Source organism: Quercus suber, unplaced genomic scaffold (assembly GCF_002906115.3).
Source record: "Quercus suber isolate HL8 unplaced genomic scaffold, Cork oak 2.0 scaffold_529, whole genome shotgun sequence".
Lineage (NCBI taxonomy): Eukaryota > Viridiplantae > Streptophyta > Magnoliopsida > Fagales > Fagaceae > Quercus > Quercus suber.
Genome location: NW_027069978.1, coordinates 462,103 through 489,556, shown reverse-complemented (window position 1 = coordinate 489,556; position 27,454 = coordinate 462,103). Strand labels below are relative to the sequence as shown.

Here is a 27,454-nt window from a genome sequence, read left to right as displayed (position 1 = left end):
AGAGAGAGAGAGAGAGAGAGAGAGAGAGAGAGAGAGAGAGAGAGAGAGAGAGAGAGAGGAATCAGCGTATTAGTTGGACAGAGAGGCAGGTTAGGTCTAAGTAAATAGTAATATGTGTTAAAAACGATTCATATAGCAAATTTATAAGTTTAAAAAACTGATATTAAATGACACCATTTTGAACCCAATATTAAAATTAATATTAATTCCAAAACTACAAACTTGTTTAAGACTTTAAGTTTAGGTTAAAATTTTCAGATCTCACACTTTCTCTCATATCTGCCTCTCCCCCTTCCTCTCTCTTAGGTCTTGCGTGAGAACATGTCTCCCCTCTCCCTCTCCCTCTCTGCCTTTGGTTTCGCTTCTTCCTCCACCTCCACCTCAGCCTTAACCCCTTGAAGCCATTATTCTCCAAGGCCACCATGTAGCTTTCTCAAAGATTTTAGAGAAGGTTTTGATGCTCAATTCCTACTGTGCTTTCTACCAAATTTGTATATGCATTCTGTTCTTTTGTTTTTTTAATCTATTATGAGTTGTATTTTTTTTTTTTTTAATAATTTTTTTTATATGAGTTTTTGTGATTTGAAATGGGATAGTTGACATAAAGATAGTGAATTTTTTGTTTGTTTGATTTTTTATTTTGGGAATATTTAGGATATTTTAATTATTAAGATGTGGTTTGGGGTGTTAACTTTATTGTGTTTGGTTCCTAGAAAATTAAGGAATAACCAACTAATTGCATCGAACCGGCTGGTGCACTGCACCTTGTGTACGCTAGTTTCCTCCCTCCATAGTTGAGGTGTGGTTAGACATGTAAGGAAATTGCCCCTACAGGTGTGGTGCAAAATAGCCCCCAAAAACCGATCGCACCACACCGTATACAGCCTTAGAGACGAATTGAGTTAAGCTATCCCTTCATATCATTTTTAGCTAAAGATAAAAATGGATTGTCAAGGATGTTAGCTTAAGGAAGATGAAACCCATCGGAAACTTCACGACTCAAATTTTCTCGCTCAATTATTAAATTATCAAATAAATAAATAAAATCACTCTTAGGATATGGTCTTTTTAGTCTAATTTTTGTAATTAATTTTCAAGAATAAACTTTTTAGTCCCATTTTTCTAAATTAGTTTCAAGAATAAACTTTATTTAAAGAAAGACTATGCAAAGTGAAAGAAAAAAAAATTTACCCACTACTATATAAGAACTAAGTATTAATCCATTTTCACCATCATCCCAAACCAAAGTATACATCGTTTATTTATTTATTTTTTTGTTTGTTTTTTTTTGTTTTTTTTTTTTTTTAATGAAAGGAAAAAAAAAAATGAGGGAGGATTAGAGGACTTCTCTATTTAAGCTTTACCATAGTAGCATTTTTTCCGCTGAGTTTAGGCCTACAAGTAGGTGAACTAATTATCCATAGTTGTTTTCTCAGTACAAATTCAAACTTGGGATTTGGGAGCAAGCCCAATGACAACATCCCATTTTGCTACTCTTAAACTCGTAACATGAACAACATCCCATTTTGCTACTCTTAAACTCGTAACATGAAATTATTTCTACACTTCCTCATCTTCAGCACTAAAAACCCTTTAATCAAGACAAAAAAGCACCCATTGATGAGCCCATATTCTTCGAAGTTAATAATCAACAATGGAACTTTGCTAGCTCATCCTTGCGCACAACTAGTACACTCTCTTTCTTTGAACTGAGGTGTGTTTTGTTTGGAGGTAAAATAGGACGGATGAAAAACTTTAGAGAGAAAATGGGAAGGAAAACTTTTTTGGAATGTGTTTGGTTGGGTAGGAGGAAGGAAAATAAATGGTGAGAACCGGATGCTTTTCCCTGGGTTCACCAAAAAGTTTTCTCCCCAAAATGGAGAGAAAACTGAAGGGAGAAAATGAGGCTACTTAGCGGACAAAAATGCCCATGTGCAAGTGCACATGGACAATACTCCATTTTTTTTTTTTTTTCTTTTTCTTTTGTGTGCTCTCCTGGGCAGTGGGCACATTGCCTCTTCCTCTTTTTTTTTTTTTTTTTTTTTGTGTTTAAATATACATGATTTTTTTTTGGGGACATGATTTTTATTTTTTAATAACTTGGGGGATTGCTTTTTTTTTTTTGGTTGTTTGTTACTTTTTTGTTTTAATTGGTCATCATTTTTTAATAAGGGTGTATGGGTAATTTTATACAAACTCATTTTTTTTTTTTTCCATCCGTCTATTTTTCCACTCCCAACCAAACAAAAATGAGAGAAATTAAAATCTTTTCTATCATTCCACCATTTTTTATTCTCCCACTTTTCCATCATTCTAACCAAAAGTATATTGACATGCATGTAATATATAGCTTGCTAGTGTAGGAATAGACATTAGATATGGGCAACCCCAAAGGACTAAGGTTGTTTAAAAAGCATATGCTTATTAGTGTAATATTTAATATAAGGCAAAAAGACAAGACAACTAAAACATGTTCAGCAGAAACATCCATTCAGTGCAAGTTTTTTTTTTTTTTTTGGATAATCCTATTTAGTACAAAGTTGCAACTTTGAGACTACAAAACTCAAATTAACTTTCTGATGGCACTATTTCCAAAAACCCAACGCATAAAAGCATCGTTAACACATCATGAGTGTCCATCACAGCCAGTGTTTAAAGTCTTACTAGAAATCAAAATTTCAATCAATTAGAGCATTTCCAACAGATTCTCCATGTTAGGTTCTAAGGTCTTAGGATTTTATGTATTTAGAACTCTAATGTGTAATGTTGGCAAACCATGATCAAAACACAGTATTTAGTCTTGTTTGGCTTGCTCAAAGTTGGTTTATTATTGTAAAGTTGGAATCGAGTGGCTGCAGAAGTACTTGGGACTTTCGGCCTGGCTCGATCGATCGAAAATTAGACTCGATCGATCGAAAATCGCACAGGTTGAATTTTCTGCAGAATTTCCAACTCAGCCCTACTTCATTAAACGTTTTGGGTTTTATGTTTTTACCCTAGTATATAAACAAAACCTATGTTAGGTTCTAAGTCTTAGGATTTTATGTATTTAGAACTCTAATTTGTAATGTTGGCAAACCATGATCAAAACATTGTGTTAAGTCTTATTTAGTCTTGCTCAAAGTTGGTTTAATATTGTACAGTTGGAATCGAGTGGCTGCAGAAGTACTTGGGACTCTCGGCCTGCTCGATCGATCGAAGAATAGACTCGATCGATCGAAAATCGCACAGGTTGAATTTTCTGCAGAATTTCCAACTCAGCCCTACTTCATTAAACGTTTAGGTTTTATGTTTTTACCCTAGGTATATAAATAAAACCCTAGCCACGTTTTTGAAGGTTGTCCATATTGTATTGTTGCTCATACATTGCTGTTTTGTGTGAATCTCGTGTGAGATCTTTGAGGAGCTTTCCTTACACAAAACTTAGGGTTTCATGGTGGAGATTATTTCAACATCTTGAAGATCATTACTGTTGCAACCATTGGAACTTAAAAGAAAAGCAAGCGGGGAGCTTGTAGCTGATTGAGGAATTCAAGAAAGAAGTAGTCCGTGGATTCGGAGCCTGCGCGTGGTCGTGTCAGGAAGTTCTACTGGTGGGTAGCATTAGGAAGTCGAGCGGGGAGCTTGTAGTCCTTTTGTACGAACTTCAATTCTTTCATAGTGAATTCAGGTTAGCCTTGAGGATCGGTGGGTCAAATCCTCCCCAAGTTTTTACCGTGTGGTTTCCTGGGTGATCATATCTTGTGTTATTTTTTCCGCTGCATTATATCTTGATATGATTGTTTGGATTGTTTTAACCTAGAATTGCTTAATTTGACTAAGTAACAACTTGGCTAATTAATCTAGGCTACGCAATCTGTGTGTTTTAAGGGTCTAAAACCGTTCAAGTGGTATCAGAGCGAGGTAGCTCTTTTTGTTTGAGATCTTTAATCTCTAAGCTGATCCTTGACCCCTGTTGTCATGGAGCATGGACACTCTCTGTTGTTCTCCTCATTTTGATGGGAACAACTATGCCTATTGGAAAGTAAGGATGAAAGCATTCCTGAATCCATTGATGAAGGGTTTGGAACTCCGTTGAATACGGATGGAGAAGCCGCTACTCCTGTGAGTGAGTGGCAAACTTCTGAAAAGAAGCAGCAAGCTTCAATAGTAAAGCTATGAATGCTATCTTTAATGCTGTTTCTATGGAGGAATTTAAGAGAATCTCTAATGTTGAGGTGGCTCATACTGCTTGGAAAATCCTCCAAACTGTGCATGAAGGCACAAAGGCAGTTAAGATAAACAAACTGCAGCAATTAACTTCTAGGTTTGAAAACATTAGGATGTCTGATGATGAATCCTTTGATGAATTTTATGCCAAACTTAATGATTGTTAATTCTGCTTTTAATTTGGGTGAAATCTATGATCAAACTAAGATTGTTAGGAAGATTCTTAGATCTTTTAACTGAAGACTTTAGACCAAAGTGACTGCCATAACTGAAAGCAAGGATGTGACTCCATCCCTGTTGATGAGCTTGTAGGATCTCTTCAATCCTATGAGTCTGACCTACCTAAAGTAAACAAATCCAAATCAATGGCTCTTAAGTCAGTTGATGATGTTGATGGTGGTGGATTTGATGATGAGCTCTCTGCTACAAGATTGCCTATTTGCCAAAACTTTAAGAACTTTCTTAGGAATACAAATAGAAAGCAAGAGGTACTTACACTGCTGAACCTAGAGAAATTTCTGGTCAATCTTCTAATAACTTTTGGGTCCTCAGTGTTTTGGCTGTCAAGGGTATGGTCATGTGAAGTCTGAATGTCCTACATTCTTAAGGACTAAGGGTAAAGCTATGGCTGTAACCTTAGTGATAATGAGGTTTCTGATGATGAGTCCGGTGGTGACGAGGATGGAAACTTCATTGCTTTCACGGCTACTGCTATAGTCAATGAAGGCATATCTGCTGAAGAGAACCCTTCTGATGGGAACTCTCTGAAGATGCAGATCTTCAAGAGGCCTATAACAAACTTTGCAAATTGCTGCAAAGGATGCTATGAAAGTTGATCTTGGCCTAAAGAAAATTGATTCTCTTGAGCTTGAAAAGAGAAATTTGCTTGTTAAACTGTTTGATGCAAATGAACTTTTTGAATAATGTTAAATCTGAGAATATGCTTTGCTTGATAAAGTTAGAACTTTGGAACATGATTTATCTGTTGCTAGATCTGCTAGTTCTAAACTTGATCACATGCTGAATGTTCAAAAGTATCCTTCTGATAAAACTGGGTAGATACCTGCACAAAAACTCATATAAAAAAAATTATAAAAAAAAAAAATACAACTCATAATAGATAAAAAAAAAAAAAAAACAAAAGAACAGAATGCATATACAAATTTGGTAGAAAGCACAGTAGGAATTGAGCATCAAAACCTTCTCTAAAATCTTTGAGAAAGCTACTTGGTGGCCTTGGAGAATAATGGCTTCAAGGGGTTAAGGCTGAGGTGGAGGTGGAGGAAGAGGCGAAGCCAAAGGCAGAAAGGGAGAGGGAGAGGGGAGACATGTTCTCACGCAAGACCTAAGAGAGAGGAAGGGGGAGAGGCAAATATGAGAGAAAGTGTGAGATCTGAAAATTTTAACCTAAACTTAAAGTCTTAAACAAGTTTGTAGTTTTGGAATTAATATTAATTTTAATATTGGGTTCAAAATGGCGTCATTTAATATCAGTTTTTTAAACTTATAAATTTGCTATATGAATCGTTTTTAACACATATTACTATTTACTTAGACCTAACCTGCCTCTCTGTCCAACTAGTACGCTAATTCCTCTCTCTCTCTCTCTCTCTCTCTCTCTCTCTCTCTCTCTCTCTCTCAGTATTTTTTTGTGGTGCGATTCTCATCGGTGTGCAAAACTCACCACCACTTGCCGCACCGGCTGGCATTGGTACTCAGAAAACTTTGCCGACCACTACACTTAAAACCTACGGTTGAGCCACGAGTCGGTCAGATTGGTGCGATAGGGGGCGGTTTCGTCGGTATCAGGTGGTGACTAAACAGGCCTATTCATCTTCATTTATTTGTTAGGTTGCACTTGTATCAACATACAAAATGTTTTAGAAGGATTTTTCAGATCTACAAGGGTTGCTATTAGTGTTATAGCTGAATTATGGGCTTTACGAGATGGATTATTATTAGCTATTTGATATGCTAAAAATGTATTGACCCCTTGTGATGAATTAATTGATTAATTAGCCAAGTTTATTAATTAATCAAATTAACATGCAATTGTATGTGGTAACACAAACAAATCACTAACTAAACTAAATATGCAGTGAAAAATAAATTGACACGGTAATTTGTTTACAAATGGGAAAAATCTACACGACAAAAACCCCATCGGGTGATTTTAAAGTTACCACTCTCGAGAATCCACTATTATTAGAACAAGTAATTACAAGTAAAGAAATCCCAGTACCTTATAACAACCTATAGTTGAACCCTTACCCCAATACCAAATTAGACTTGTTCTGTAATGATAATCTTTCCTTGTAATGCACGGCTCCGAGTACATGACTAACTAATTGCATAGATCAGAAGGTTGTTGGCTGCAAAATTCTTCAGTTCAACAAACAATGAAGATCCAGAAGATGCTTAATCACAAAATCCTACGGTGTACAAACACAGCAACTTCTTCACAAGAAAGATAAACTAGGGCAAATTCTATTTCCAATCACAATTTGCTTGAACAAACTTTGCTCAACGCTTGTATAACTTGTTCTCACCTTTGACAACTCTTGAAATAATCATTTTATATGTCTAGGGTTGTAAGAAAAGAAAGCACAAATATACAATTACGGATTAGATGAAAAACAGTCTTGAAAAACTGAACTTTATAAACCTCGACAGATGCCTTTCTGTCAAGCTGCTGTCAAGCCACGGGCTTGGACAGCTCTTCAAGGCTCGATAGATGGCTAGCTGTCGAGCTTTAATGAACAGCACTTTTCAACTTGAATCTTGGACAGACTTGCATAGGTTTAACACTTAATCTTGAAACAAAATTTCTTGAAGTATCAAACACATCTTAGATCTATCCAAATATAAGAAAAGTGTGTTTTGTCAAAGAATTAGCCAATTACATAAAATAGTGACATATATTCCTAATAAGTGAATCACATATATTCTCACACTATTTATCACGAGTTGCAATTTCTAAAAGTTGAACTTGATGCACAAAAATGTTGTGGATCTTATTAGTTAATTTGAATTTTGGTTAATTCAAAGAGATCATGTTCTGCCCTTTTAAATGATTGCAGGTCATTTCTTAGCAAGTTTCTTCTAGCCAAACTTAGACATATCTATCTTGAAGCTAATAAATGTGCAAACATCACTACAAAAAAAGGGGGCTATCCCAGCATGTGAAGATTTTGTTGTTTTTAATGATTTTCCCTCTTTTTCTTTTTCTTTTGCTAAGCTTTGATGTTTCTGGAATGTACGGTAATAAGTTGTCTGCCTCTACTGTGCCTTTGGTGACCAATTAATTTTTTATGTTAATCTCCTTATTTAAAAAAGAAAAAGAAAAAGATGTTCTCGCTTTTCACTTACCATTTTCTTCATAGCAAGTTGTCAACAAAGTAGCTATTCATGAGTATCTTTTCCATATTACTTTGTTTTATCCACAACTTAGCTATAAGAATTATGAAAATACACTTTAGATTAGTCATATATTTTTGTCTTGGCTTTTTTCCACTTTCAGTTTCACGTCTCTTCTTAAATAATTGAAAATTTTTGGCTTCATCTCTTTGGCAGTGTCGATAGGTCTTGTCCCACCTCTGCCGTGGGCTCTATGGAGTTTCTTCTCATAGCCGCCACACGTTGTGCCAACAACTAATAAGTTAGCACCGACAATAATATGTGCCCCCTAATAGGCTTTGCCCAAAGCAAAATGATAACCACATCAAATTACACCATTCTTGCAATGACATGGACATTTTTGCAATCGTGACTTGACTCTAGGCAAAGAAGTAATGAGTGTACGTAACTATATATGTAGTATTTGTGGGCAATAATAATGCGTTAAACTAAACACCACTCAAACCAAAATTAGTGTCAATACAGATAAAAGTGACATTAAGTAAATCCATAAACCTAAAGTTCATCATGGAACAGTGCTGTTCTCCTGCCCATGTTCTAATCTTTCCCTTTCCGGCGCAGGGACATGTAAACTCCATGCTCAAGCTAGCTGAGCTTCTTGGCCTTGCCGGCATTCATGTGACCTTCCTCAACACTGATTTCATCCACGAACGCCTTGTCCGCTACACTGATATCGAAACCCGTTTTAGTTGCTATCCAGGGTTCCAATTCAAGACCATCTCTGATGGCCTTTCCGCTGACCACCCACGATCTCTTATCAAGTTCATCGAAGTGTATGACTCGTTAAATTCGAAAACCAAGCTTCTTCTTAGGGAGATGCTGGCTTCAAATCAACTTATTGGCTCCAACACTAGGCCTTCCTTGACTTGCATCATAGTAGATGGACTCATTGGCGGTTTTACCAGTGATATTGCCAATGAGTTTCGGATTCCAATCATTTATTTTCGTACCATCAGTGCCTGCTGCTTTTGGGCTTATTTTTCTGTTCCTAAAATCATTGAAGCTGGCGAGATTCCTGTTAGAGGTAACTTTCAGAATCGGCATCCATTTGCAAGTTTTTTTTTTTTAGTCACTAATCTTTAATCTTTTAGACTCTGTTTGTTTGGAAGCATAGGAAAATTTTTAATTTTTAACCATTTGTTTTTCGTACAGACAATAAAAAAGTGAATATAATTTTTTTCAAAAGCTGAAAAAAAAAAAAAAAAAAAAGGTATCGATGCATGGCTAGTTAATTATAATTTTTTTATTAAGAAAATACAATTTAATATAATAATAATTGATTTCTACTACAGAAAATGTATAACTTATAATAACGAGTCTTCTATATATAGTCACAACAAAATCTCACAACATTTTTACAACAAATTAAAATAATTAGATCCAATCTATCATATCTTAAAATAAAATAAAATAATATTTTAGTCAGTTTATCACAATCAAAATAAAAGTGTTGTAAAAATATTGTGTAATTTTGTTGTGTTTCAAGACTTCCTCTCTGATAATGGTAGACAAAGTTGTTTTGATACAGTTATAACTTATAATGGCATAATGATTCTTTAAAAAAGAATAAAAAGTTATAATAGCTAGGCAGGCATGATGGAACCTTCAGTTGATAATGTTTATTGGCTAGGAGAGAGGGGTAAAATGATAGTTGTGTCTTTATTGCACACTTTCTCCCATATTTTCTCCTCAATTTGGAGGGGAACAATTTTGTACTAGTACTCTCGGAAAGAAAAGAAAACTCCCTCACACCCATTTTCTTTCCATCCAAATTGCTCCCCTACCAAACAGACAAAGCAAAATTGTTTTTCTTTCCATTTTCCAGACTCCTTAAAATACCCCGTACCAAATACTTGTTCAATAAGGAAATGAAAAACCCAACTTAGTTCAACCAATACACTAATATAACAATTTTTCTACCCCTTTTGCAATGAGACAAATGTCCTTTCAATTGGGATTCATCCGAACAATGCACATGAATGTGCACAAAAAGGATGATGATAAGTGCTTAAGATATTGTATACAATGTTAATGTCCCCTGTTTAATACGAAATTAAAAACTGAAATGGAATTCTTGGATTACTCTTCAGCAAATAACATTAATATATTATTAACTACAAAATAATTTAACGATCATAATTTTTGTGTAAATAATGTATTAATGTTATTTACAAAAGAGTAATTAATGAATCTAATCCTTATATAGTCAACCACTATGTAGCTCAACTAATAAGCATTTTCTAGTGCTTTCAATGTACACATTTAAGTTACCATCCTCTCACCTCCAATTATCAAATTATCAAAAAGAATATGATCCTTAAGATGTATTAGGTACTAAAAGAGTAGCCATTTTTATTATGTAGCTAGAATTTAAGATACTTTCTTAGGAAAATTAGGAAAGCTCCTTAAAGAGTTTGATGGCTCTTCTTTAGTCAATTTTCCACGAGCAACAAATACACAAAAAATTTGACAATATCTTTTACAACTTTATAAAGTAGTAAGTTGTGATTTGAGTAATATTATTTTCATATGAGTCCATCACGGACACCACTTTTATCAAGCGCCCATTACATTAGGCCATATGTCAATATTTGTGAATAATTTTGTGTCACTTAATTTATTGATTTTTCATGAGGTCTTAAGCAACCAAAAGATCCAAAGATGTTAGAAGTATGCTAAAACTATTATTAATTTTACAACAAATTGCATATAAATAACACGGCAACATATGTGATCAATGTGATCACTTCAACAATATACTATTATAATAAATGTTTAAATTACTTTACTGTAATTAGTGACATTAGTTTGTAAAACTTAAGTGGTACATTTCTAGTATCCCTAACATCATTTAAGTTGATATTATACTAACAAGTGGGTGTGTATGCGTTAAAACTCTAGGAAATGAGGACATGGACCGCTTGATAACAACTGTGCCAAGCATGGAAAGTTTTCTCCGTTACCGAGACCTCCCAAGTTTTTGCCAAGTCAACGACCTAAACCACTGCAATCTCCATATCTTTGTGACCGAGACTCAACAAAGTCCTCATGCACATGCCCTCATACTTAACACGTTTGAAGATCTAGAAGGACCTGTACTCTCCCACATACGCACTCATTGTTCCAAAGTCTACACCATTGGACCCCTCCACACGCACCTAAAATTCCGACTCGAAGCCGAAACATCATCGTCCCAATCTCAATCTGCAAACAACCTGTATGAAGTGGACAAGAGTTGCATGACATGGCTGGATGCTCAACCATTGAAGTCTGTAATCTATGTAAGCTTTGGAAGCATTACGACTATCACAAAGGACGAGCACATGGAGTTTTGGTTTGGTTTGGTGAATAGCAAACAACGGTTCTTATGGGTCATACGATCTGACTTAGTTGTAGGAGAGCACAATAGGAATGAGGTTCCAGAGGAGCTGCTGAAGGGGACAAAAGAGAGAGGGTACATAGTGAGTTGGGCCCCACAAGAGGAGGTCCTAGCCCACCATGCAATAGGTGGGTTTTTGACCCACAGTGGGTGGAACTCAACCTTAGAAAGTATAGTAGCTGGGGTGCCCATGATCTGTTGGCCGTTCATTGGTGATCAACAATTGAATAGTAGGTTTGTGAGTGAGGTTTGGAAGTTAGGGTTAGACATAAAGGATGCGTGTGATAGATTCATTGTAGAAAAGATGGTGAATGATTTGATGGGGAGGAGGAGGGAGGTGTTCATGAAATCAGCTAATGAGATGGCTTGGTTGGCAAGAAAAAGTGTGAGCGAAGGTGGATCCTCTTATTATAATTTGGACTGTTTGGTCAAAGATATCAGGTTGATGTGCATGGAAGCAGATTAAACTTTCCTTGTGTCAAATAATGGTATTTCTATCATAAGGGGATATTGAACATCCTCTTGCACATGAAGGAAACCACTTGAATTATCAACTTTGAAAATAAGAGGTCATTGGCAACACAGAAAATAAACGTGGGATTAGATTGATTTTTTTATTGCTTTACTAATTTGGTGAAAGTGAGTAAAATTGCAAAAGTAGAAAAAATGAAGTTTTAAAAAATTGTACATAAACAAACATATTAAGAAACTAAATAATTAAAAAAAAAAAGAATAATACAAAAATATACACTAAATTGTCTTGTCTTTTAAAATAATTAATTCATCCCACGCACATGTCCGAAAGCACTTTTATTATAAATAAAAATAATAGGGGACAATCAATTTGTAAAAAAGCCTTATTAGTCATTGGACCACTTAAACGATCATGTCCGTAATATTTCCCCTAAACATAATTCAGGCCAGGTGCTAAAATCTCAAAAACTAAACTCAAATGATCCTTTTAGATTGAATTGCAATTTAGCAGTTAAAACAATTGCAAAGTCAAAGATAGAAACACAACAGTTTACCATAAAAGAAAATTATAAGTCCAACGGTAAGATATCTGTAAAACCATACAAGTGCAACGGTAAGGACTAAGGAATATTGTAAACTAATAAATGTTCAACCATAAAACTTTCAATTCAAAGAGATAGAGTTTGACAAGTTGTGCGCAAGGATGAGTTAGCAAAGTTCCATTGTTGATTATTAACTTAACTTGGAAGAATATGGGTCTCATCAATAAGTCTTTTTTTTGTCTTGATTAAGAAGGGTTTTTAGGGAGAAAATGGGCTTTTGCCCTTTTTTCTTTTTCTTTTTTAAAATCAGCATTTTGTCCTATTTCTCAAACTAATTAGAGAAATGCCTCTGTTTTGAAATTCGATTTTCTAAAAATCAAATTTCAATTTAAAACTCGATTTTTGGACAATCAAGTTATAACAAACTGATACCTATAGTGGCGTTTTAGGGAGCCTATAGTGACGTTGAAACTCGATTTTAAGAAAATCGAATTTCAAAACAGAGACATTTCCTTAATTAGTTTGAGAAATTAGGCAAAATGCTAGATTTTTTGCGCGAAAGGGACAAATGCCAATTTTCTTCGGGTTTTTAGTGCTGAATAATGGGGTGATAATTTCATGTTACCGGTTTAAGAGTAGCAAAATGGGATGTTCTGAGGATGGTTCTCTAGTGGTCATTGGGCTTACTTCCAAGCGGTTTGGAGGGTGAAGCTCCCAAGTTTGAATCCTACAATAGGAAGCCCTTAAAATATAAAATAAAAATAAAAATAAAAAATAAAAAAACCTCACTCCCCCAACTCAATGCCCACTAGTGCCCTTAAGGGACTGTGATAACAACTATTGCTCACTTGTTCTCCTACTTGTAAGTCTGGACTCAGCAAATTCGCTACTATAGTAACACCCAAGTAGAGAATCCAACTTGATCATCCTTTCTAGTGTTGAATATTGAATATATATTTCTAGTGTTGATAAGGTAACGTTTTTTCGTTGAGTAGAAGCTTTATTTTTAATTGTTTTAAATGATTATTTAATTATTTGAAAGTAAAGACTTTACATTTACTGTAAAAAAATTTATGAAGACTACTTTGAAGTTGATTCTCAAAGAAAAAACGTTACCTTATAAACACTAGAAATACCATTCGGGCCACACCGCTGCGAGGGTCGATGCAACTCTGATGGAGATTCGACTGAGACTAGTCTCGCTTCTGTCTACTACTCAGCTAGTCCAAAATCTAGTATTGGGCGAGGGGAGCAGACAGGGTTGGTAAATGTTAAGTTTTTCTTTTTTGAATTTAGTAGAAGATTTTTTTTTTTTTTTTTTTTTTTTTTTTTTTTTTTTTTTTTTTCGATTTTAGATTGATAACTTTTGTTAGTAGGCTAATTTTGTTGTTATTATTTGCGCTTCTTTTTGGTCTAGGGGCAAAGGATGTTGTAAAGGGGGGGCAAGCTTAATTATACTGGGCTCAATTTCTCAAATCAGCCTACCTATTTATACCCTTTAGTATCTTTAATTTCTCAAATCAGCCCACAACTTAACCATAACAATTATGAAATTACACTTTAGAATTATGACTTTTCATCTTTGGCTTTTTTTCTACTTCCATATCTCTTCGTAAATAATTGAAAATTTTTGGTCTCATCTCTTTGGCAGTGTCGGTAGGTCTTGTCCACCTCTGCCATTGGCTCTACGTTCGCTGTTTCTTCTCATAGCCACACGTTGTGCCACAACTAATATAATAAGTTAGCACCTACCATAATATGTGTCATCTAGTAGGCTTGCCCAAAGTAAAACATTAAGACCACACAAAAAATTGCACGACTTTTGCAATGACAAGGGCATGGAGCTAGGAAGCAATTCTACAGTACTCTTTGCCACGCACGTGCACGACTATTGGAAATTATAAAAAGTAAAACCACTCAAACCACAAGCAGTGTCAATAGGAGGGTCACAGAGAGAACTGACAATATTAAGTGAATCCAAAAACCTAAAGTTGATCATGGAACAGTGTCCTACTGCCCACGTTCTAATCTTTCCCTTTCCGGCGCACGGACATGTAAACTCCATGCTCAAGCTAGCTGAGCTTCTCGGCCTTGCCGGCATTCAAGTCACCTTCCTCAACACTGATTTCATCCACGAACGCCTTGTCCGCTACACCGATATGGAAACCCGTTTTAGTTGCTGTTAAAAATACTGAATTGAAGTATTGTATTTCATAATCAAGGAATATACATGTGATGCCTTTATATAGGAGGCATATGTGTGTGGTACAAGTAAGCATATGTGTGTGGTTCAAGTAAAGTGTAGTACAAGTGTGCTATACAAGTAAACCAGCTAGGTCTAAAGCCCATAATATACATTAACATAATATACATTAACAGCCCCTCTCAAGCTCAAGGTAGATGTGAGACCAGCTTGAGGTTGTCAACCAAATCATGAGTGCGTCCCTTAGGAAGTGCCTTGGTGAAGATATCTGCAAGTTGATCTATGGAGGAGACGGAGAAAAGCTTGAGAGCACCATGGACAAGATGAGAACAGATAAAATGACAATCAATCTCGATGTGTTTAGTCCGTTCATGGAAGACGTCATTGTGAGCAATATGAATGGCACTCTGGTTGTCATAATAAAGGGGAGTAGCAGAGGATGTGGACACACCCAAATCCTTAAGAAGCCATCGGTGTGTAATAGACACCACTCTAACAAAAATGACTACTTTTAAAAAAATAATATACCTTATATATATATATATATATATATATATATATATATATATTCAAAGTTAGAGGTGAGGAGATTTAAAAACTAAACGTGTCTTTATTGAATATCAAGAGATGTCAGTCAAATTCGTGGCTATAAAATGATCAAATTCGTGGATTACATAAATAGGTAAGATTAACATTGTATACAACATCTTTAGAACTTATCATCATCTTTTTGTGCCTATTCATGTGAGTCTGCAACAGGTGAATCCCAAACATTTGTCTGTTTGCAACTGGTGGGAAAAAAGAACTGTTACATTAATGTATTAGTTCACTAAGCTAAGTTGAGTTTTCATTTTCTCATGAACAATAAAGAACATTAGACTTTTTGATGATTTTTTGTTGTGCGTATTGGTGAAATAAATTGTTTACACAAGGTTAAAGAAGAGAGAGAGAAAATAATATGACACAAGGAATTTACGTGGTTGGCAATATCCTACGTCCACGGGAGACGACAGAATAATTTTCACTATAATTTTGGAGATTAAACAATGATTTCAAAGCACTCACACACAAACCCAAACCCCAAATACACTCTTGGTTCTCTCACAAACAAATAGAGAACACCCTATTGTATTTAGGCAAATTGCAAGACCCTAACTTCCTATCTCTGGTGTGCACACACAAAAGAAGCTATTTTTCTATCTCCCTAGCTCACCCTTGCATGCTTTCATTTGCTCCACACATATTGTATTTATAGCCAAGGTTCAGCCGAAATCTCCAATGTGAAACACCAATATTTGTTCAAGGAATTCAAGAATAGTGGCTAAGCATTTATTGCCAAAGAATCATATATTTCGGCTATCATGTATTTGTTTGCTCAAGTGTAGTTCATTGCCAAGAAGTCACGCGCCTCACGCGCTGTCACGCGCCCTCACTCAGTTCTGTCGACGTCATCTGTGACGTTATCTTGCCACGTCACCTAGGGCTGACATCATCATCCACTCATCTGCTGACGTCATCCACCACAGTTGACGTCATCATTAACTGACCGTTGACTGGGCCATTGACCAGCGTTGACTTTGACTGAGGTTTGACTTTGACCGTTGACTTTTCTACGGTTGACTTTTTTACAGTCCAGGGTTCTCCTTACCTAGTTTTTCGCATAGATTTCATTTTTGCTGTCTGTTTTTGCATATTGTGTTTCTAAATGGATAAAAAGGATGTTTTTCTTCCTCGCCCTATCAATACTGTATTGGAGGGGAACAAGAATTACTTATCTTGGTCTCAAGCTATGCGCAGTTTTCTTAAGGGTCGCATGCTTTGGCATTACTGTACTGGTGCAATTACCATTCCTGTCCAGGGAGCAAGTGAAGAAGATGCTGCCTTCCTTGGTCGCATGATTGAATAGGATAGTCACAACCACATGATCCTCACATGGATTCGGAACACTTCCATCCCCTCCATCTCCAATCAGTTGGGCAGCTTTGATGATGCAAAATCTGCATGGGATATGTTGGCCAAAAGGTACTCCACTACTCACGGATCCATGAAATATCAGTTGGTAGTTGAATTGCATCAACTTCGACAAGAACCAGGGCAATCCATCAATGACTACTATGATCAGCTTCACTTCATTTGGGACCAAATTGACCTTTCTGATCCAATTTGGGCATGCTCAAAAGATGCTCAGCAATATGCTACAGTTAGAGATGAATTTCGTCTCTATGAGTTCCTGATGTCACTTCACAAGGACTTTGAGCCCATCCGAGGTCAGCTTCTTAATCGCAGTCCTCTTCCNGGAATGGTAATTGCACCAGTACAGTAATGCCAGAGCATGCGACCCTTAAGAAAACTGCGCATAGCTTGAGAACAAGATAAGTAATTCTTATTCCCCTCCAATACAGTATTGATGGGGCGAGGAAGAAAAACATCCTTTTTATCCATTTAGAAACACAATATGCAAAAACAGACAGCAAAAATGAAATCTATGCGAAAAACTGGGTAAGGAGAACCCTGGACTGTAAAAAAGTCAACCGTAGAAAAGTCAACGGTCAAAGTCAACACTGGTCAACGGTCAAAGTCAACGGTCAGTCAATGATGACGTCAGCTGTGGTGGATGACGTCAGTAGATGAGTGGATGATGACGTCAGCCCTAGGTGACGTGGCAAGATGACGTCACGGATGACGTCAGCAGAACTGAGTGAGGGCGCGTGACAGCGCGTGAGGCTCGTGACTGAGGCTGTGAGGACGCGTGGCGGCGCGTGAGGCGCGTGACTGAGGCTGTGACGACGTATGGGGCGCGTGGCTGAGGCGCGGCTTCTTTAGGCGGCGAGTAAGAGCACGTGCAGGCTCCGATGCTTGCGAGACCTCCACGAATGCGTAGATCGAGGCGAGACGATCATGGTGGTATGTGCAAAAACTTTATCGGAGGAAGATACACGGCGGAGACGGTGGTTGCAGTGATCTGTGTGGTGCGGGACTCCTTAACGACGACGGCTGCAGTTCCGAAACCTAAGGACAACGGCTGAGAGACATCGTAGGTTCAACGGTGAGTGGCTGCAGTGGCTGTTGTGACGGCAGAAGCGATAAGGGTAGAGTAACACCAAGAGAGACAAGACTGCTAAAAGAAAGGTCAGAGCAGTGGCTCTGATACCATGTTAGAAATACTGAATTGAAGTATTGTATTTCATAATCAAGGAATATACATGTGATGCCTTTATATAAGAGGCATATGTGTGCGGTACAAGTAAGCATATGTGTGTGGTAAAAGTAAAGTGTAATACAAGTGTGCTATACAAGTAAACCAGCTGGGCCTAAAGCCCATAATATACATTAACATAATATACATTAACAGTTGCAATCCAGGGTTCCAATTCAAGACCGTCTTTGATGGCCTTTCAGCTGACCACCCACGAGCTTTTGACAAGTTCATGGAACTGTATGACTCGTTAAATTCGAAAACCAAGCCTCTTCTTAGAGAGATGTTGCTTCAAATCAACTTGGCTCCAACACTAGTTCCTTGACTTGCATCATAGTTGATGGACTCATTAGCAGTTTTACTAGCGATATTGCCAATGAGCTTCAAATTCCAATCATTTATTTCCGTACCATCAGTGCCAGCTGCTTCTGGGCCTTTTTTTCTCTTCCTAATATAATTGAAACTGGCAAGCTTCTTGTTAGAGGTAACTTTCATATCTGGCATCCATTTGCAAGGTTTTATTTGTTTTTAAAAACATTTTTGGCTACTAGAAAAAAGTTTTAGGAAAAAAAGAAAAATGTTAGAATGGCTTGAATTGTCAAATAGAATGGCTTGAATTGTCAAAAATTTGTGGCTTGACAATTAAACTACAAACCATCAAGAGTTGCAAGAAGTTGCAAGAAGATTTCATGTCAAGCCATAGCCGAAATTATTGACTTGTTTGTTGATAAAGTCTTGCATTATTGACATGCATACAAACTACAACTTTTTGGCCGAAACATATGACTTCTTGCATGCATGAATCATCAAGAAACGGCAAGGAAGAAAACTAACTTGAACAAGTATTCATGCATTCTTTTGGTCCAGCCAAAATGTATGACTTCTTGGCAATGAACTACACTTGAGCAAACAAATACATGGTAGCTGAAATATATGATTCTTTGGCAATAAATGCTTAGCCACTATTCTTGAATTCCTTGAACAAATATTGGTGTTTCACATTGGAGATTTTGGCTGAACCTTGGCTATAAATACAATATGTGTGGAGCAAATGAAAGCATGCAAGGGTGAGCTACGGAGATAGAAAAATAGCTTCTTTTGTGTGTGCACACCAGAGATAGGAAGTTAGGGTCTTGCAATTTGCCTAAATACAATAGGGTGTTCTCTATTTGTTTGTGAGAGAACCAAGGGTGTATTTGGGGTTTGGGTTTGTGTGTGAGTGCTTTGAAGTCATTGTTTTAATCTCCAAAATTATAGTGAAAATTATTCTGTCGTCTCCCGTGGACGTAGGCATATTGCCAAACCACGTAAATTCCTTGTGTCATATTATTTTCTCTCTCTCTTCTTTAACCTTGTGTAAACATATTTATTTCACCAATACGCACAACAAAAAATCATCAAAAAGTCTAATGTTCTTTATTGTTCATGAGAAAATGAAAACTCAACTTAGCTTAGCTGAACTAATACATTAATGTAACAGTTCTTTTTTCCCACCAGTTGCAAACAGACAAATGTTTGGGATTCACCTGTTGCAGACTGCACATGAATAGGCACAAAAAGATGATGATAAGTTCTAAAGATGTTGTATACAATGTTAATCTTACCTATTTATGTAATCCACGAATTTGATCATTTTATAGCCACGAATTTGACTGACATCTCTTGATATTCAATAAAGACACGTTTAGTTTTTAAATCTCCTCACCTCTAACTGTTGAATATTAATATATATATATATATATATTATATATATAAGGTATATTATTTTTTTTAAAAGTAGTCATTTTTGTTAGAGTGGTGTCTATTACACACAATCTAGTGTACACAGAAATGACAATTTATGTGTACTATGTATACACTAGAGTGTGTCTACTAGTAAGTAGTAATTTTCCTTTTTGTTAACATAGCTGAAATTTAAGACACTTCCTTAGGAAAATTGGGAAAGCTCTTTATCGAATTTGATAGCTCTTCTTAGGTCAATATTCCATGAGCAATGGAGACAAATTTTCACAATTTTTTTCACAATTGTTTAAAATTATGATTAGAGCAATATTACTTCATATGGACTCATTACGGATAACATTTTTCTTAAGCACGCATTACAATAGGCTATATGTCAATATTTGTGAAAAGTTGTGTCACTAAATTTGTTGATTTTCATGAGTTCATAAGCAACCAAAAGAAAAAAAAAAGTCTGAAGAAAAATGCTAAAGCAATAACCAATTTTACTACAAAATTCTTATAAATGATGTGACAAAAAATGTTATTGATGTCACAACAACAACAACAACATAATAATAATAATAATATCAAGTCGTCCATGTCTGAATGATTTTTTTATGATTAATTAGTGACACATCAATCTGTAAAGTTTATATAGTGCTTTACATGGTAAAATTCTTAGTGTTTCTAGGATCACTCAAGTTGGTATCATACTAATGTGTGGGTCTATATGTGCTAAAATAAATTCTAGGTAATGAGGACATAGACTACTTGATAACAACTGTGCCAGGCATGGAAAGTTTTCTCCGTTACCGAGACCTCCCAAGTTTTTGTCGAGGCACAGACCTTAACCACTTCAATCTCCCTATCTTTGTAACCGAGACTCAAAGAAGCCCTCAAGCGCATGCCCTCATATTTAACACGTTTGATGACCTAGAAGGACCTGCACTCTCCCACATACGAACTCATTGTTCTAAAGTTTACACCATTGGACCCCTCCATTCGCTTCTAAAGTTTCAACTTCAAGCGCATGCCCTCATATTTAACACGTTTGATGACCTAGAAGGACCTGCACTCTCCCACATACGAACTCATTATTCTAAAGTTTACACCATTGGACCCCTCCATTCGCTTCTCCGTTACCAAGACCTCCCAAGTTTTTGTCGAGGCACAGACCTTAACCACTTCACTCTCCCTATCTTTGTAACCGAGACTCACCGAAGCCCTCAAGTGCATGCCCTCATATTTAACACGTTTGATGACCTAGAAGGACCTGCACTCTCCCACATACAAACTCATTGTTCTAAAGTTTACACCATTGGACCCCTCCATTCGCTTCTAAAGTTTCAACTTGAAGCCAAAAGATCATTGTCCCAATCTCAATCTTCGAACAGACTCTTTGAAGTGGATAGGAGTTGCATGACATGGCTTGACGCTCAACCATTGAAGTCTGTAATTTATGTGAGCTTTGGAAGCATTAGTACTATGACAAAGGATGAGCACATGGAGTTTTGGTTTGGTTTGGTGAATAGCAAAAAAAGATTCTTGTGGGTCTTACAATCCGACTCGGTTGTTGGAGAGCATGATAGGAATGAGGTTCCAATAGAGCTGGTGGACAGGACAAAAGAAAGAGGGTACATGGTGAGTTGGACCCCACAAGAGGAGGTCCTAGCCCACCATGCAATAGATGGGTTTTTGACTCATAGTGGGTGGAATTCAACCTTAGAAAGTATAGTAGCTGGGGTGCCCATGATTTGTTGGCCTTACTTTCGTGATCAACAAATTGAATAGTAGGTTTGTGAGTGAGGTTTGGAAGTTAGGATTGGACATGAAGGATGTGTGTGATAGATTCATTGTAGAAAAAATGGTGAATGATTTGATGGGAGAAAGGAGGAAGGAGTTCATGAAATCTACAACTGAGATGGCTAGGTTGGCAAGAAAAAGTGCAAGTGAAGGTGGGTCTTCTTATTGTAATTTGGGCCTCTTGGATGATGATATAAGGTTGATGAGCATGGGAGCAGATTAATTGGTTTTTGTGTATCAAATAATAGTAGGCGTAAATGCACTTTTAGTCCCTATATTTTGCACTTTTTTTTCATTTTGGTCTCTGCATTTTATTTTTACCACTTTTAGTCCCTAAACCAATTAACAAGGGACATTTAAGTTCTTGAAGCACTATTCCATCAGCCAACTAACGGAGAAACTAACGTAGGCATTAAAATATTATTAAAAAAATTATTTGCATTTTTTAAATGCCAAAATTTAAAAAAAAAAAATTAATTACTCAATCTTAAGAACATGAAGATCAAACCCCACCAAATCAAAGAATATGAAACCCAACAAAGAATAGAAACCCAGCACCCAAATCCAAGAAATAAACCCAACACCCAAACCAATATATGACAAACCCTGAATCTAAATCCAGCAACCAAATCATTTTCAAAAAAAAATCCAGCAACCAAATCTAATCTCTATCAAATCCAAAAAAACAAGAAACAAATCAAAGAAACCAACAGTGCACGTCAAAGAGAACAAGAGCAAACCCAGAATCAAACTTCACCTTCTCACAATCAAACCCAGAACAAAAGCAACAATACCTAGCAAACTTCATGTTCTCACAATCAAACCCACCACCACCATCGATTAAGAGCAAGTCAAACCCAACCAAACAAACCATCTCTTAACAACCAAACACAACAACAAGTAACAAAAAACTCAAACAGAAATTCTATAGTTTTTGGGTTTGGAGTAGATCTGAGTTTTTGGGTTTGGAGCAAATCCAACAACATCATTTCTGCCTCCCCAAATCCAATGAAATTGTTTCACACCACCAACCCTAACTCCACCAAAAAAATGCCGTCAAACCCCACTGTTTCTACCTCCTCGGCCACTCCGTCCGCGCATCACCCAAACTCACCGCCGATACCATATTCGAGACTCCCGAAAAGTAAAGCGAATCAGACTCCGAGGTAGGGACTAGATCAGGTGGGGCCTTGGAGGAGAAGAAGGAGGAGTCAGGTTCGAAGATCGAGCGCCAGGAGCCAGGGTCGAGCTCGTCCTCGAACTTGTGAGGTGAATGGGACTCAAAGCCGAACTCATCCCACTCAAACGAGTCGTGGGGAGTGGTGGGATCCGGGGGCGAGTCGTCGTTGGAGGATGAAGTGGCATCTTTGAGATCGTCTTGAGAGAGAATGAAGACGAAAGGGCGAGCGATGAGTGAGAGAGGGTAGAGAGAGAGAATTAAGAGAGAGAGTATGAGGTTTTTGGTTGCTAGGTTTCTATTCTTTGCTGGGTTTCATATTCTTTAATTCGGTGGGGTTTGATCTTCATGTTCTTAAAATTGAGTAATTAATTTTTTTTTTTTTAATTTTGGCATTTAAAAAATGCAAATAATTTTTTTAATAATATTTTAATGCCCACATCAGTTTCCCCGTTAGTTGGCTGATGGAATAGTGCTTCAAAGACTTAAATGTCCCACATTAATTGGTTTAAGGACTAAAAATGATAAAAATAAAATGTAGAGACCAAAATAAAAAAAAAATAAAAAATGTAAAATGTAAGGACTAAAAGTACATTTACGCCATAATAGTTTTTCTATAATAAGGGATTTTAAACTTCCTCATGAACATGAAGGAAACCACTTGAATTATCTGGTTTGAAAATAAGAGGCCATTGGCAACACGGAAAATAAATGTGCAATTAGATAGATTGGTTTTTTTATTGCTTTACTAATCTAATTTGGTGAAATCGTGAAAGTAGGTAAAAGTAGAAGAAATGAGACTGTTTTTTTTTTTTTTTTTTTTTTTTTTTTTTTTTTAAAAAAAAAAAAAAAAAAAAAAAGACTGAAAGAGGTAGAGAAATGAGACTTTAATAAACTGTACATAAACAAATACATTAATAAACTAAATGAAAACAATAAAACAAAAACACTAATCCAATGCACTCTAAATCAACTTGTCTTGAACAATAAAACATCCCACACACAGCTGGTACAAAAACATTTTCATTATAAATAAAAATTAAAGGGGACAATCAATTTGTTAAAAACCTTCTTAGTGATTAAACGATCATGTCCGTAATATTTCCCCTAAACATAATTCTGGCCAGGTGCTAAAATCTCAAAAACTAAACTCAAATGATCCCTTGGATTGAACATGGAAACCAAGTAAAATAAAATAAACAATCAAGCATTTATTATTGAGGAAAAAAAAAACCAGAAAATTCAAGATTGAAGGACTAAAATGATAATAGATAACTAGTTAAGTTCTCTAAGGATTGGTACGAAGAACCCCCTTGGCTTAGACAATCATCTACCTTTTTCTTCAAATGCTCAATTCTCTCTCTCATCTCCTTCTCCTTCCCATCTGCCTCCACCATTAGTCTTCTAATTGCTCTGGCTATCTCCATTCTTTCTATCTTATTCTCCAAATGTACCCCAACTTTCCAAACATGGCTCACATATCTAGCATTCACCATTTGATCACCGAAAAAAGGTTGACAAATCATTGGAACTCCTTCGCATATACTCTCTAACGTGGAATTCCATCCATTGTGTGTCCAAAATCCCCCAGTAGCATGATGGGCCAGCACTTTTTCTTGTGGAGCCCATTTCACAATATGACCCCTTCCATTCAAATTTTCTAGGAACCCATTTGGCAATGGTTCGAGCCATTCTGAGCCACGGACTAATCCTGGTCGAACCACCCACAAAAAGGGTTGGTTGCTGTTTGCTAAGCCCCAAGCTATCTCCAAAAATTGAGCTTCATTTAATGCAGCAATGCTTCCAAAGCTTACATAGATTACGGATTTAGGTGCTTGAGTGTTTAACCATGAAATTGAGCTTTGGTCTTGTGTTAGTAAGCTACATGAAGAGGCTGGAAAGTACTTGTGAAATGGGCCTATTGGAAAGGTTGGGATTGTAAGCTTCTGTTTACAAGTGGTCAATGCCAATGGTTCAAGGTCTTCAAATGAGTTCCAAATGAATCCAGAGGAGGCCTTGGTTTCTTTTACCGCCAGAGACAATAGTTGATAAAGGTCCTCCGAATTGCGTGTGGCAATCATTGGAAGATCTTTCACTTTCAGTGGCGGAAGCTCTTGCACTGGTTCCTCTAATCGAGATTATGGGAAATGAAAGGGAAAAAAAAATTGAATATTACTCATAAGACAGTACACAAAACAATTGGATTAATTAAGCAAATAAATAGATGGACGACATTATGATAGGAAACATTAACCTTCACCTATATTTTCACATATATTGGTTTAATTTTGCAATAATCTAAAATATTCAATGGATTAATGATTATTATTCAAGAGATAACCATGTGAAAAATAATATTAGTTTTTTTTTTTTCTATGTACAAACAGGTGCTCCCATTTTTCCTATATACACATTTCAGTCCAAATATTCAGATTCAAGTAAAAAATAGTAAGTCATTGGGACATACTAATTCAAATCAAGACTAAAAATGACTATAGATACTTACTATTTATTACAGATTTATTTGAATGTTCATGGTATGTACCTAATAATCTCATCAATGCATACAAAAAAGTTTGAAGCCCTTTCTCATCAAAAAAAAAAAGGTTTGAAACCCTATTAATGTTGGCAGGTAGACTGTATCTCATTCTTATTCACATTAAACGGTCATAACTTTAATAAATAAATTAATTAATTAAATTTATTATAAAAAAAAAAAAAAAAAAAAGATGCATGCTTATCATTCATTTATTGTAAGAAGAAAGATAAAAGAATGTGTCAAAATATAAATAAAAAAAAGATAGAAAGAGAAAGCAGAAGAAAGCGAAAAATTAACATGATTTGACCTAACAATTTATATCCACAATAAAAAAATCTAAGTAAATACAATTTATTAGGTAAATTTGTGCTACAAAGAATTTAATATAAAATATATATATAAAAGAATACATTAAGCTTATAATATTAGGTATATGCATGTGAATTGAAGACCCATATAGAGAAGAAAAAAATGATTAATTAATTGATATAACATAACTAGACTCAAAACTATAGGAATAACTTTTTAAGTTAAGTGGCATCTATTTTCATAAAATCATGATCTATTTTTTATGTGAATTTTTTAATATATAATATGACACTATATTCTAACATAAAAGGACATTGTGCCCATCAGTATATACATTTGTACTAAACCAAACTTCATGCTCAATGTTTAGCAGGAACTATCAGCAGAATGTGGGGAAGATGTAGAGCTATTGATGAAAAGAAAGATGGTAAAGACATCCCATATTCACATGGGAAACCATGTGATGACAAATACCCAAACCAGTTTTCCAATGTGATCATAAAGAACTAAACCGAAAGTTCCAATGTATGTCAGAGGTTTTTTTTTTTTTTTTTTTTTCCCCTTAACATCCAAGAAATATAGAGAATATTAACACTATTGCAAATTTTACTACAAAATAAATATGGTTGGAATCACTTCATTAACATTATAAATAAATATTTAAATTATTTTTTGTAATTAGTAACATTTTAATTTGTAAAATTATATATTTTTATTTATTATTGACATCACTCCTAAAGACAAAATTTTTCATATTATGTCAAATTATTGTAATTAGCGTAAGAAAGAATAATATCAATGGTGTAGATAAGCGAAAGTGATTTTTTTTTTTTTTTTTTTTTTTTTGCGGATACAGTTGTGAAAATTAACTTTATTCAAAAATCAAAATTGATGAAGGTGGTAGAATAGAATGGTAGAAAAGACGCATTAATAGCTAGCTAACACAATTTCACAACTCATAAACTGTCACCTTGATGGGGTCTAAATTTCGATTGATAAATGTAATTAAATACTTGAATTTTCTAACGTTTTAAATGGTAGGTAAATTGAAAATGGAATTAGAGCAAAAAGCGTCTGTTCTAATGGCTGATACAGTAATAAACTATCACTTATATGACAAAAAATTAAACTGTTAAAAATTTATGAATGTTAAACTCTAACTGATGTAACACACAACAGAGAAATGCACCTTGAATGGAGAGGTTCTTTTCACGCAGATCTAGTAAGGCAACAAAAGCAAGAAATGAGCAGACACTGGATGTCCTTAACACAATTCTTGGGATCTTGAGGATTTCAGCCACAGATTGAGTGAAGTGCCACATAGCATCTGTGATTAAACAAGCAACAGGATCCTTGGAGACATCAGCTAATAACTTAGCTAAGCAATCACGAAAAGGTGTGATACAATTGACATTCATCAATATGAGGAGCCTTATAACATCTGAAGTGTTTGCTTCACTTTCCAAAAGGCCATCAGGAATGGAATGAAATGTGAAATGAGGATAGTTAGAAGGATTGGGAGGGTTGAACTGTGTGTGGATGATGGTGATGGAAAAGCCTTTAGTATAAAGGATGCTTGCTAGATGAAGCATAGGGGTTATGTGGCCTTGCAAGGGCAATGGGAAAAGTATCAACCTGCGGGCGGTTTTTTGTTGCATATGGATCTCTCTTGTGATCTCCATGGAATTGAATAATGAAACTTGCTTTCCTTCCTCCCTCAATTTAAAGTCATAAGTTTATGAACGAAACTAAGTTATACAATTGTAGTTTAAATAATTAATAATTTTTATTGTTATAAGTGATTGTAGGATGTGGGGAGTAAGGGTCAGGGTTCAAGTCTTCAAAAGGAAGCTTCACATACATATATACTTAGATTAAGCTAAAGTAGAATTTCTATTTTGTATAAATTTTAAAAAAAATATTGATTGTTATACTTTTAATATATATGAAATTTATCTTAATTTATAGATTAATTATGATTGTCTTTTATTATTAGATTAAGATACCAATGAGTTTCTTTTTTGGTATAAGCAAAATTCAAACGATAATACTTTATTTGAGGATTGAAAACTTTATCGAATGAACTTACTAGAATCCACGCCCCATAAGATTATTAATTTTTGGTAAATAATTGCCACATAAGATGAGAAGGCATACCTCACAAATGCAAGTGTATTAGTATAGTGCACCATGCAAATAAACAAAAATTAAACTTAGGAAATCAATTGTCATCAAACAAAAAATTTGGGTTTCAAACCTACTTATATAAAAATAAAAAAATAAAAAATCAATCAATCATCATAAAATAGATGACATAAATTTAAATTCTATCGTACCCAAAAAATATAAATAAATAAAATCAACTTAAGGAAACAACTTTTTTTTTTTAAGACTACACCTGTTGCCACTACCATTATAATGTAATGGGGGTGAAAGCGAACCACCGACGCATGCACCAATGGTGCCAAGCACAAGGAGCAGTTA

The 27,454-nt window shown here is 35.6% G+C and overlaps 2 protein-coding genes and 1 pseudogene across 2 annotated transcripts; 2 read left to right on the top strand and 1 right to left on the bottom strand.

Moving 5' to 3' along the window:
• Positions 1–8,061: 8,061 nt before the first annotated feature.
• Positions 8,062–11,562, top strand: LOC111984065 (7-deoxyloganetic acid glucosyl transferase). Its single transcript, XM_024015691.2, has 2 exons — positions 8,062–8,650; positions 10,528–11,562. The coding sequence occupies exons 1-2, from the start codon at positions 8,134–8,136 to the stop codon at positions 11,469–11,471; spliced, it is 1,461 nt and encodes a 486-aa protein (XP_023871459.2). The 5' UTR covers positions 8,062–8,133; the 3' UTR covers positions 11,472–11,562.
• A 2,456-nt stretch (positions 11,563–14,018) lies between these two features.
• Positions 14,019–21,168, top strand: LOC111984074 (7-deoxyloganetic acid glucosyltransferase-like; annotated as a pseudogene).
• A 2,140-nt stretch (positions 21,169–23,308) lies between these two features.
• LOC111984076 (UDP-glycosyltransferase 76B1) lies at positions 23,309–26,691 on the bottom strand. Its single transcript, XM_065763871.1, has 2 exons — positions 26,160–26,691; positions 23,309–24,250 (listed from the first exon to the last, which is right to left on the bottom strand). Exons 1-2 carry the CDS (start codon positions 26,650–26,652, stop codon positions 23,379–23,381), a joined length of 1,365 nt encoding a protein of 454 aa, XP_065619943.1. The 5' UTR covers positions 26,653–26,691; the 3' UTR covers positions 23,309–23,378.
• Positions 26,692–27,454: the final 763 nt, after the last annotated feature.

Coding starts and splice junctions, on each gene's coding strand:
- LOC111984065 (XM_024015691.2), top strand. CDS start 8,134: ATGGAACAGTGCTGTTCTCCTGCCCATGTTCTAATCTTTCCCTTTCCG. Junction 8,651..10,527: donor TGGCGAGATTCCTGTTAGAG/GTAACTTTCAGA, acceptor TTAAAACTCTAG/GAAATGAGGACATGGACCGC.
- LOC111984076 (XM_065763871.1), bottom strand. CDS start 26,652: ATGGAGATCACAAGAGAGATCCATATGCAACAAAAAACCGCCCGCAGG. Junction 24,251..26,159: donor AAAGAACCTCTCCATTCAAG/GTGCATTTCTCT, acceptor AATCTCGATTAG/AGGAACCAGTGCAAGAGCTT.